The sequence below is a fragment of the Oncorhynchus clarkii genome, chromosome 3, assembly GCF_045791955.1.
Source record: "Oncorhynchus clarkii lewisi isolate Uvic-CL-2024 chromosome 3, UVic_Ocla_1.0, whole genome shotgun sequence".
NCBI lineage: Eukaryota > Metazoa > Chordata > Actinopteri > Salmoniformes > Salmonidae > Oncorhynchus > Oncorhynchus clarkii.
Window position 1 is genome coordinate 5629744 of NC_092149.1, and position 13361 is coordinate 5643104.

The 13361-nt window shown below is 48.1% G+C and overlaps 1 protein-coding gene across 1 annotated transcript in view; it reads right to left on the reverse strand.

Moving 5' to 3' along the window:
* The window catches only part of LOC139386945 (neurobeachin-like 2), a 129852-nt gene that overhangs the window by 4777 nt on the left and 111714 nt on the right, over positions 1 to 13361 (reverse strand). Inside the window, exons 47-54 of the mRNA XM_071132852.1 lie at positions 12182 to 12312; positions 9854 to 9963; positions 9588 to 9705; positions 7749 to 7846; positions 5641 to 5754; positions 5359 to 5445; positions 3908 to 4017; positions 3137 to 3309 (exon numbers count right to left, since the gene is read on the reverse strand). Coding sequence (XP_070988953.1) covers positions 3137 to 3309; positions 3908 to 4017; positions 5359 to 5445; positions 5641 to 5754; positions 7749 to 7846; positions 9588 to 9705; positions 9854 to 9963; positions 12182 to 12312 — 941 coding nt within the window. The remainder of the gene's footprint in view (positions 1 to 3136; positions 3310 to 3907; positions 4018 to 5358; positions 5446 to 5640; positions 5755 to 7748; positions 7847 to 9587; positions 9706 to 9853; positions 9964 to 12181; positions 12313 to 13361) is intronic.

The following is a 13361-nucleotide window of genomic DNA, read 5'->3' on the forward strand; positions in this document are numbered from 1 at the left end:
CCATCACTATCAGACATGTTACCAGGTCTACAGGACACTCATCACTATAAGACATGTTACAGGTCTACAGGACACCCATCACTATCAGACATGTTACCAGGTCTACAGGACACCCATCACTATCAGACATGTCACCAGGTCTACAGGACACCCATCACTATAAGACATGTTACCAGGTCTACAGGACACCCATCACTATCAGACATGTCACCAGGTCTACAGGACACCCATCACTACCATACAGGACACCCATCACTATCAGACATGTCACCAGGTCTACAGGACACCCATCACTATCAGACATGTTACCAGGTCTACAGGACACCCATCACTATCAGACATGTTACCAGGTCTACAGGACACCCATCACTATCAGACATGTTACCAGGTCTACAGGACACCCATCACTATCAGACATGTCACCAGGTCTACAAGACAGACAGGACACTCATCACTATCAGACATGTTACCAGGTCTACAGGACAGACAGGACAGACAGGACACTCATCACTATCAGACATGTCACCAGGTCTACAGGACAGACAGGACACCCATCACTATCAGACATGTCACCAGGTCTACAGGACAGACAGGACACCCATCACTATCAGACATGTTACCAGGTCTACAGGACAGACAGGACAGACAGGACACCCATCACTATCAGACATGTTACCAGGTCTACAGGACACCCATCACTATCAGACATGTTACCAGGTCTACAGGACACTCATCACTATAAGACATGTTACCAGGTCTACAGGGCACCCATCACTATCAGACATGTTACCAGGTCTACAGGACACTCATCACTATAAGACATGTTACCAGGTCTACAAGACAGACAGGACACCCATCACTATCAGACATGTTACCAGGTCTACAGGACACTCATCACTATAAGACATGTTACCAGGTCTACAGGACACCCATCACTATCAGACATGTTACCAGGTCTACAGGACACTCATCACTATAAGACATGTTACCAGGTCTACAGGACACTCATCACTATAAGACATGTTACCAGGTCTACAGGACACCCATCACTATAAGACATGTTACCAGGGACAGACAGGACACCCATCACTATCAGACATGTTACCAGGTCTACAGGACACTCATCACTATAAGACATGTTACCAGGTCTACAGGACACCCATCACTATAAGACATGTTACCAGGTCTACAGGACACCCATCACTATCAGACATGTCACCAGGTCTACAGGACACCCATCACTATAAGACATGTCACCAGGTCTACAGGACACCCATCACTATCAGACATGTTACCAGGTCTACAGGACACCCATCACTATCAGACATGTTACCAGGTCTACAGGACACCCATCACTATCAGACATGTTACCAGGTCTACAGGACACCCATCACTATCAGACATGTTACCAGGTCTACAGGACAGACAGGACAGACAGGACACCCATCACTATAAGACATGTTACCAGGTCTACAGGACACCCATCACTATAAGACATGTTACCAGGTCTACAGGACAGACAGGACACCCATCACTATCAGACATGTCACCAGGTCTACAGGACAGACAGGAGAGACAGGACACCCATCACTATCAGACATGTCACCAGGTCTACAAGACAGACAGGACACCCATCACTATCAGACATGTCACCAGGTCTACAGGACAGACAGGACACCCATCACTATCAGACATGTTACCAGGTCTACAGGACAGACAGGACAGACAGGACACCCATCACTATCAGACATGTTACCAGGTCTACAGGACACCCATCACTATCAGACATGTTACCAGGTCTACAGGACAGACAGGACAGACAGGACACCCATCACTATCAGACATGTTACCAGGTCTACAGGACAGACAGTAACTCTCATCTCTTTCTGGACAACAGAAATTACAATATAACTATTTGGGGGCTGATCTAGAATCAGATCCCCCCTGTCCAAGTAACCTTACTGATCTAGAATCAGACCCCCCCCCTGTCCAAGTAACCTTACTGATCTAGAATCAGATCCCCCCTGTCCAAGTAACCTTACTGATCTAGAATCAGATCCCCCCCCTGTCCAAGTAACCTTACTGATCTAGAATCAGACCCCCCCCCTGTCCAAGTAACCTTACTGATCTAGAATCAGATCCCCCTGTCCAAGTAACCTTACTGATCTAGAATCAGACCCCCCCCCTGTCCAAGTAACCTTACTGATCTAGAATCAGATCCCCCCTGTCCAAGTAACCTTACTGATCTAGAATCTGTCCAAGTAACCTTACTGATCTAGTCCAATAACCTTACTGATCTAGAATCAGATCCCCCTGTCCAAGTAACCTTACTGATCTAGAATCAGATCCCCCCTGTCCAAGTAACCTTACTGATTTAGAATCAGATCCCCCCTGTCCAAGTAACCTTACTGATCTAGAATCAGATCCCCCCTGTCCAAGTAACCTTACTGATCTAGAATCAGATCCCCCTGTCCAAGTAACCTTACTGATCTAGAATCAGATCCCCCCTGTCCAAGTAACCTTACTGATCTAGAATCAGACCCCCCCCTGTCCAAGTAACCTTACTGATCTAGAATCAGATCCCCCCTGTCCAAGTAACCTTACTGATCTAGAATCAGACCTTCCCTGTCCAAGTAACCTTACTGATCTAGAATCAGATCCCCCTGTCCAAGTAACCTTACTGATCTAGAATCAGATCCCCCCTGTCCAAGTAACCTTACTGATCTAGAATCAGATCCCCCCTGTCCAAGTAACCTTACTGATCTAGAATCAGATCCCCCCTGTCCATGTAAACTTACTGATTTTGATCTAAAAGGCAAAACTGATCCTAAAACTCTTACTATGACAATATTGAAACATGGTCTCCCATCCGCCCCCCCATCCTCCCTCCCTCCCCGTCCTCCCTTCCTCCCTCCCAGTCCTCTTTCCCTCCCTCCCTCACCGTCCTCCCTCCCTCACCGTCCTCCCTCACTCACCGTCCTCCCTCACTCACCATCCTCCCTTACTCTCCGTCCTCCCTCACTCACCGTCCTTCCTCCCTCACCGTCCTCCCTCCCTCACCGTCCTCCCTCCCTCACCGTCCTCCCTCCCTCACCGTCCTCCCTCACCGTCCTCCCATCATTATCTTGTAGCTCACCGATGTGTCGGCAGATCCTGCCCACCAGTTTGCCCTTTCCCAGCTGGGTGACTCGGAGGCTGCAGTCCCAGTGTCCTCCACTGAACAGCAGACGGCCATCGTTGGACACCACCAACACCTGGGTACTGAGATCCACCCCTGGGGCGAAGAGACCGCTGAGGAACCGCTGGGTTCTGCAGGAGGGAGGAGAGAGAGCCAAGAGAGGAGGTTGAGTAAACCTAGTAATCATTTACAATAATGGGCCTTTAACTGAAGGAAAAGAGAGGTTGTTGAAACCAAAATGTTCCTATAGTTGTGTCATGTTGATATAAACAAATGGTGATTTGTCCTTTAACATTTTCTAGCAGAAATATGTTGTTTATCAATGAAAAGGAACTCAAGTGTTTCCCATTCAGACTAATCTCAATAAGACACATGTTTATAGGGCCAGAGCAGTTCTAACGCTCCAACCTCATAAAACGCAGACTTCTCCATCCATTTCAACTTGTGCTTTGAAGTCACATGAATAAAAGCATGCAGCTGAGCTGGGGACCAGATGGAATGGCTACACACTACACAGTGTGAGTCCCAAATGGAACACTGTGCCCTATTTAGCTCACTCCTTTTGAGTCCATAGGGTCCTGTAGGGCACTATATAGGGGATAGGGTGCCATTTGGGATGCAGAACACTGTGTGTGGTGGGGTCCTCCTTATCCTTCTCTCGGTGTTTAGAGTGGGATTTACTTTTTGTTGTCATTTCTTGGCAGGCATTCTGTAGGGCCACTAACTTACTTGGGATTGGCCACGGTGGGGTCCTTGGTGAAGGTGAAGTAGTTGGCGATGTTCTTATCGTAAGGCAGCCAGCTGTGGGTCCCAATCAGGCCGTCAGAACTCACTGTCACCTACAGGGTAGGAAGAGAGCAGGGAGGGAGACAGTCAAAAGAAGCCCCATACTGCACTAGGGTTAAACAATTCTGGTAACTTTCCCCCCAAAATTCCTGGGTTTCCCAGAAGTCCTGGTAAGAGCATTCCCAGACTCCTCATTCCCAGACTCCTCCTCATTCCAGGAGTCTACCAACTGGGATTTCTGGTTGACCTAAGAAAGTTACCGGACTTGTGCAGCACCTCTGTATCTCTTCAACCAAGCAGAAAGGTCCAACACATCTGTGTCTCTTCAACCAAGCAGAAAGGTCCAACACCACTGTATCTCTTCAACCAAGCAGAAAGGTCCAACACCTCTGTATCTCTTCAACCAAGCAGAAAGGTCCAACACCTCTGTCTCTTCAACCAAGCAGAAAGGTCCAACACCTCTGTATCTCTTCAACCAAGCAGAAAGGTCCAACACCTCTGTATCTCTTCAACCAAGCAGAAAGGTCCAACACCTCTGTCTCTTCAACCAAGCAGAAAGGTCCAACACCTCTGTATCTCTTCAACCAAGCAGAAAGGTCCAACACCTCTGTATCTCTTCAACCAAGCAGAAAGGTCCAACACCTCTGTGTCTCTTCAACCAAGCAGAAAGGTCCAAAACCTTTAGCACACCTTGTTTCATGTGAATGTGTTGTTTCATGTAGCTGTGTTGTGTGTGAATGTGTTGTTTCATGTGAATGTGTTGTTTCATGTAGCTGTGTTGTGTGTGAATGTGTTGTTTCATGTGAATGTGTTGTTTCATGTAGCTGTGTTGTGTGTGAATGTGTTTCATGTAGTTGTGTGTGAATGTGCTGTTTCATGTAGCTGTGTTGAGTGTGAATGGGTTTCATGTAGCTGTGTGTGTATGTGCTTTTTCATGTAGCTGTGTTGTGTGTGAGAGAGGCTGGTGTGAGTGAGGTGTCCCTTCTCTAGTTTGTCTGTGTGTGTGTGTGTGTGTGTGTGTGTGTGTGTGTGTGTGTGTGTGTAATAACTTAGTGCGAATACAGTATTTGTCCTATTTCACACATTAACAAGTGTGTATTAATACCATGTGTGAATTGGAAAAGTGTTTTTTGCAGATCCCCAGTCCCCCTGAGACACCCTGGGAGAGGGAGGTCACGGCCAGCGGCAGCCATTATCAACGGAGACTGTCGTGGAAATTCACTACTGAGAGAGGTTTAGTCATTTCTTCAAACAATCATCTTGATTTAATATTGATTAACTACTGCAAATAAGAAGGCTGGTCGACCAACACTCCAACCGCTAGGCTACCTGCTGCCTGTGTGTGTGTGTGTGTGTGTGTGTGTGTGTGTGTGTGTGTGTGTGTGTGTTCTCACCAGTACGTCAGAGCCCTGGATGATAAAGGAGCGGTTCTGGTTCCTGGGAACCACCGCCTGGACCAGAGGTCGCCCATCACACACCACCTAGGAGCACACACACACACCACACATACACACACACACACACCACACACACACACACACACACACACAACACACACAATCAACATTTGAATACTGAAGTGGTCATTGTAATTTTAAATGTAGGGGATATAATATAGACTACTAGAGAAACGTTATGTTTCTAATGAAATATAGGAGAATGATTCCTCTCTTTACCTCCTTAAAAGGGCGTAGTTTGTCGAGCTGTTCAAACAGGTTGGGGGGTAGAGTGTCCATGCGGGCCTGCCTCCTAGATGCATTCTCTGAAGACATACGAGGAGGGTGTGGCTCCTAACAAGAAAGAAAGAATGAAAGAAAGAAAGGAGCACACTGAGTCAGTCAATGTCCCACTGAGATACTAGCTATAGCCAGACACCCAGACAGCTAGCTACAGACACCCAGACAGCTAGCTATAGACACCCAGACAGCTAGCTACAGACACCCAGCTACAGACATCCAGACAGCTAGCTACAGACAGCTAGCTACAGACAGACACCCAGACAGCTAGCTATAGACACCCAGACAGCTAGCTACAGACACCCAGCTACAGACATCCAGACAGCTAGCTACAGACAGCTAGCTACAGACAGAAACCCAGACAGCTAGCTACAGACACCCAGACAGTTAGCTACAGACAGCTAGCTACAGACAGACACCCAGACAGCTAGCTACAGACACCCAGACAGCTAGCTACAGACAGACACCCAGACAGCTAGCTGCAGACAGACACCCAGACAACTAGCTACAGACACCCAGACAACTAGCTACAGACAGACACCCAGACAGCTAGCTACAGACAGACACCCAGACAGCTAGCTACAGACACCCAGACAACTAGCTACAGTCAGACACCCAGACAGGGAGCTACAGACACCCAGACAGGGAGCTACAGACACCAGACATGGAACCCAGCGGTTCCTCAGCGGTCTCTTCGCCCCAGGGGTAGATCTCAGTACCCAGGTGTTGGTGGTGTCCAACGACAGACACCCAGACAGCTAGCTACAGACAGCTAGCTACAGACAGACACCCAGACAGGGAGCTACAGACACCCATACAGCTAGCTACAGACAACTAGCTACAGACAGACACCCAGACAGCTAGCTACAGACACCCAGACAACTAGCTACAGTCAGACACCCAGACAGGGAGCTACAGACACCAGACATGGAACCCAGCGGTTCCTCAGCGGTCTCTTCGCCCCAGGGGTAGATCTCAGTACCCAGGTGTTGGTGGTGTCCAACGACAGACACCCAGACAGCTAGCTACAGACAGCTAGCTACAGACAGACACCCAGACAGGGAGCTACAGACACCCATACAGCTAGCTACAGACAACTAGCTACAAACAGACACCCAGACAGCTAGCTACAGACAGACTCCCAGACAGCTAGCTACAGACACCCAGACAGCTAGCTACAGACACCCAGACAGCTAGCTACAGACGCTAGCTACAGACACCCAGACAGGGAGCTACAGACACCCATACAGCTAGCTACAGACACCCAGACAGCTAGCTACAGACAGCTAGCTACAGACAGACACACAGACAGGGAGCTACAGACACCCAGACAGCTAGCTACAGACACCCAGACAGCTAGCTACAGACAGACACCCAGACAGGGAGCTACAGACACCCAGACAGGGAGCTACAGACAGACAGACACCCAGACAGCTAGCTACAGACAGACACCCAGACAGGGAGCTACAGACACCCAGACAGGAAGCTACAGACAGACACCCAGACAGCTAGCTACAGACAGCTAGCTACAGACAGACACCCAGACAGGGAGCTACAGACACACAGGCAGCTAGCTACAGCCAGACACCCAGACAGCTAGCTACAGACAGACACCCAGGCAGGGAGCTACAGACAGACACCCAGGCAGGGAGCTACAGACAGACACCGAGACAGGGAGCAACAGACAGACACCCAGACAGGGAGCTACAGACAGACACCCAGGCAGGGAGCTACAGACAGACACCCAGGCAGGAAGCTACAGACAGACACCCAGGCAGGAAGCTACAGACAGACACCCAGGCAGGGAGCTACAGACACCCAGACACTGATAAACAGTGTCCTTCAGTCAAACACACACACACTCTACTCTCCAGACTCAATACAACCATTCCCTCTGGTTTATGGAGTGAGACTCTACATTGAGGGAGTGTTTAACAAATCAAGCAGGACTGTAAATGTAATGTGACAGGGGTCAGACCTTGAGAGAGAGACACACACACACACACACACACACACACACACACACACACACACACACACACACACACCTTGAGTAGTTGACAGGGCGTCTGTCCAAAGTTACTGATGATGCCCTCCAGGGCCTTGCGCTCCGTCTCATTGGCTATGGCGTCCAGATCCACCGCACCTACACAAAATAACAGAATATAATAAATAGAACACAACAGACCAACAGAATGGAACAGAACAGACCACAACAGACCAACAGAATGGAACAGAACAGAATAGAACAGACCAGAATAGAACAGACCAGAATAGAACAGAACAGACCAGAAAAGAACAACAGAACAGACCAGAATAGGACAGAACAGATCAGAATGGAACAGAACAGACCAGAATATAACAGAACAGAACAGACCAGAATAGAACAGACCAGAAAAGAACAACAGAACAGACCAGAATAGGACAGAACAGACCAGAATAGGACAGAACAGACCAGAAAAGAACAATAGAACAGACCAGAATGGGACAGAACAGATCAGAATGGAACAGAACAGACCAGAATAGAACAGAACAGAACAGAACAGAACAGACCAGAAAAGAACAGACCAGAAAAGAACAACAGAATGGAACAGAACAGACCACAACAGACCAGAATACAACAGACCAGAATAGAACAGAACAGAACAGAACAGACCAGAATAGGACAGAACAGACCAGAAAAGAACAACAGAACAGACCAGAATAGGACAGAACAGACCAGAATGGAACAGAACAGACCAGATTAGGACAGACCAGAATAGAACAGACCAGAATAGGACAGACCAGAATAGGACAGACCAGAATAGGACAGACCAGAATAGGACAGACCAGATTAGGACAGACCAGAATAGGACAGACCAGAATAGGACAGACCAGAACAGACCAGAATAGAACAGACCAGAATAGGACAGAACAGAATAGGACAGACCAGAATAGGACAGACCAGAATAGGACAGACCAGAATAGGACAGACCAGAATAGGACAGACCAGACCAGAATAGAACAGACCAGAATAGAACACAACAGAATAGAACAGACCAGAATAGGACAGACCAGACCAGAACAGACCAGAATAGGACAGACCAGAATAGAACAGACCAGAATAGAACACAACAGAATAGAACAGACCAGAATAGGACAGACCAGACCAGAACAGACCAGAATAGGACAGACCAGAATAGGACAGACCAGAATAGAACAGACCAGAATAGAACACAACATAATAGAACAGACCAGAATAGAACAGACCAGAATAGGACAGACCAGAACAGACCAGAATAGAACAGACCAGAACAGAACAGACCAGAACAGAACAGACCAGAATAGGACAGACCAGACCAGAACAGACCAGAATAGGACAGACCAGAATAGAACAGACCAGAATAGAACACAACAGAATAGAACAGACCAGAATAGGACAGACCAGACCAGAACAGAATAGGACAGACCAGAATAGAACAGACCAGAATAGAACACAACAGAATAGGACAGACCAGACCAGAACAGACCAGAATAGGACAGACCAGAACAGAACAGAATAGAACAGACCAGAACAGAACAGAACAGACCAGAATAGGACAGACCAGAATAGGACAGACCAGAATAGGACAGACCAGAACAGGATACAACAGAATAGAACAGAACTCTAATGATATGGAAATGTACCTAGTATACATTGTGGTGTCTGAGTGAGGATGGAGGGAAGAGCTCTCTCACCCACTCCTACTCCTCATATCACATTGGGCGAGAGAGTCTCTAATTGTACCCTTTTCCCTATATAGTGCACTACTTTAGACTAGGAGCCATAGGGATTTGGTCCAAAGTAGTGACCTACAGCATATAGAGAATAGGGTGTCATTCGGGACTCAGCCCTTCTCTCTCCTTACCTTCATAGGTGCAGTAGTAGAAGACATTGAGAGCCTCCACCGCCTCCTCCCCTCTCTGCTTGCAGCCAAAGATCAGGTCAATCCACTCATGGAGGTGAGAGGAAACGTGTTCACACTCCTGCACCATATTGGGGGACAAATGCATTTGTACAAGGAAATGTATTTGATTACTTGATTAAAATGTGTCCAATCAGAGAGTGTAGCATGGCTGTGGGGGTTGCACCAGCGTTTCCCATAGATTATTTTTCCCAGGTGGAAGGCCTCACCAGAGCTTTCCTGTGTTTCCTGATGAAGTCTTCTCTAGACAAGGCCCATTGTGGTAACAGAACATCAGTCACATTGTTCTGGGTCATCTGCAGACTGCCCAGGTCAAACCCTGCAGTAAACACACACACAGAGACAGTCAATCCTTCCTCAGCTACGTAAACAGAGTGTCCAACAGTTGGTAGGGTGTGAGGCTCTATGAAACACTACGATAGGCCATGTTTCTGCGGTGTTGATATACTGTGTAAGGAATGACTTGTGAATAGGAATTAACATAACATCGTTGCATTCCACTTAGGATGATTTCATAAATCTACTCAGATTATAGAGAACTCTGGTTTGACAGTTCCCAGAGCGCACTTTGACACTCCAGAGTGAGTTCGCTAACACAGCCTTAGTCTTCCTCATGTGAAGGGAACACAGCCTTAGTCTTCCTCATGTGAAGGGAACACAGCCTTAGTCTTCCTCATGTGACGGGAACACAGCCCTAGTCTTCCTCATGTGAAGGGAACACAGCCTTAGTCTTCCTCATGTGAAGGGAACACAGCCTTAGTCTTCCTCATGTGAAGGGAACACAGCCTTAGTCTTCCTCATGTGAAGGGAACACAGCCTTAGTCTTCCTCATGTGAAGGGAACACAGCCCTAGTATTCCTCATGTGAAGGGAACACAGCCTTAGTCTTCCTCATGTGAAGGGAACACAGCCTTAGTCTTCCTCATGTGAAGGGAACACAGCCTTAGTCTTCCTCATGTGAAGGGAACACAGCCTTAGTCTTCCTCATGTGAAGGGAACACAGCCTTAGTCTTCCTCATGTGAAGGGAACACAGCCCTAGTCTTCCTCATGTGAAGGGAACACAGCCTTAGTCCTCCTCATGTGAAGGGAACACAGCCTTAGTATTCCTCATGTGAAGGGAACACAGCCTTAGTATTCCTCATGTGAAGGGAACACAGCCTTAGTCTTCCTCATGTGAAGGGAACACAGCCTTAGTCTTCCTCATGTGAAGGGAACACAGCCTTAGTATTCCTCATGTGAAGGGAACACAGCCTTAGTATTCCTCATGTGAAGGGAACACAGCCTTAGTATTCCTCATGTGAAGGGAACACAGCCTTAGTATTCCTCATGTGAAGGGAACACAGCCTTAGTCTTCCTCATGTGACGGGAACACAGCCCTAGTCTTCCTCATGTGAAGGGAACACAGCCTTAGTCTTCCTCATGTGAAGGGAACACAGCCTTAGTCTTCCTCATGTGAAGGGAACACAGCCTTAGTCTTCCTCATGTGAAGGGAACACAGCCTTAGTCTTCCTCATGTGAAGGGAACACAGCCCTAGTATTCCTCATGTGAAGGGAACACAGCCTTAGTCTTCCTCATGTGAAGGGAACACAGCCTTAGTCTTCCTCATGTGAAGGGAACACAGCCTTAGTCTTCCTCATGTGAAGGGAACACAGCCTTAGTCTTCCTCATGTGAAGGGAACACAGCCTTAGTCTTCCTCATGTGAAGGGAACACAGCCCTAGTCTTCCTCATGTGAAGGGAACACAGCCTTAGTCCTCCTCATGTGAAGGGAACACAGCCTTAGTATTCCTCATGTGAAGGGAACACAGCCTTAGTATTCCTCATGTGAAGGGAACACAGCCTTAGTCTTCCTCATGTGAAGGGAACACAGCCTTAGTCTTCCTCATGTGAAGGGAACACAGCCTTAGTATTCCTCATGTGAAGGGAACACAGCCTTAGTATTCCTCATGTGAAGGGAACACAGCCTTAGTATTCCTCATGTGAAGGGAACACAGCCTTAGTCTTCCTCATGTGAAGGGAACACAGCCTTAGTATTCCTCATGTGAAGGGAACACAGCCTTAGTATTCCTCATGTGAAGGGAACACAGCCTTAGTCTTCCTCATGTGAAGGGAACACAGCCTTAGTCTTCCTCATGTGAAGGGAACACAGCCTTAGTCTTCCTCATGTGAAGGGAACACAGCCCTAGTCTTCCTCATGTGAAGGGAACACAGCCTTAGTCTTCCTCATGTGAAGGGAACACAGCCTTAGTCTTCCTCATGTGAAGGGAACACAGCCCTAGTCTTCCTCATGTGAAGGGAACACAGCCTTAGTCTTCCTCATGTGAAGGGAACACAGCCCTAGTCTTCCTCATGTGAAGGGAACACAGCCTTAGCCTTCCTCATGTGAAGGGAACACAGCCCTAGTCTTCCTCATGTGAAGGGAACACAGCCTTAGTCTTCCTCATGTGAAGGGAACACAGCCCTAGTCTTCCTCATGTGAAGGGAACACAGCCCTAGTCTTCCTCATGTGAAGGGAACACAGCCCTAGTGCTACTCACCGTTGATGTTCTGCAGGAACTCTGGAAAGTAGAAGAACTCCGGGATGAGCTCCTTGACGTCAGCGGGACTCTCCATGCGAGCCTGCCAGGCTGCCGCTACAGAGTGGAACTGACGGTCTGCACAGTCAAACCTGCAACACACACGGCCAGGTACCACACTGTTCAAATGTAACACGGCCAGGTACCACACTGTTCAAATGTAACACACACGGCCAGGTACCACACTGTTCAAATGTAACACACACGGCCAGGTACCACACTGTTCAAATGTAACACGGCCAGGTACCACACTGTTCAAATGTAACACACACGGCCAGGTACCACACTGTTCAAATGTAACACACACGGCCAGGTACCACACTGTTCAAATGTAACACACACGGCCAGGTACCACACTGTTCAAATGTAACACACACGGCCAGGTACCACACTGTTCAAATGTAACACACACGGCCAGGAACCACACTGTTCAAATGTAACACGGCCAGGTGCCACACTGTTCAAATGTAACACACACGGCCAGGTACCACACTGTTCAAATGTAACACACACGGCCAGGTACCACACTGTTCAAATGTAATACACACGGCCAGGTGCCACACTGTTCAAATGTAACACACACGGCCAGGTACCACACTGTTCAAATGTAACACATACGGCCAGGTACCACACTGTTCAAATGTAACACACACGGCCAGGTACCACACTGTTCAAATGTAACACGGCCAGGTACCACACTGTTCAAATGTAACACACACGGCCAGGTACCACACTGTTCAAATGTAACACACACGGCCAGGTGCCACACTGTTCAAATGCAACACACACGGCCAGGTACCACACTGTTCAAATGTAACACACACGGCCAGGTACCACACTGTTCAAATGTAACACACACGGCCAGGTGCCACACTGTTCAAATGTAACACACACGGCCAGGTACCACACTGTTCAAATGTAACACGGCCAGGTACCACACTGGTCAAATGTAACACACACGGCCAGGAACCACACTGTTCAAATGTAACACGGCCAGGTACCACACTGTTCAAATGTAACACACACGGCCAGGAACCACACTGTTCAAATGTAACACACACGGCCAGGAACCACACTGTTCAAATGTAACACACACGGCCAGGAACCACACTGTTCAAATGAAACACACACGGCCAGGAAC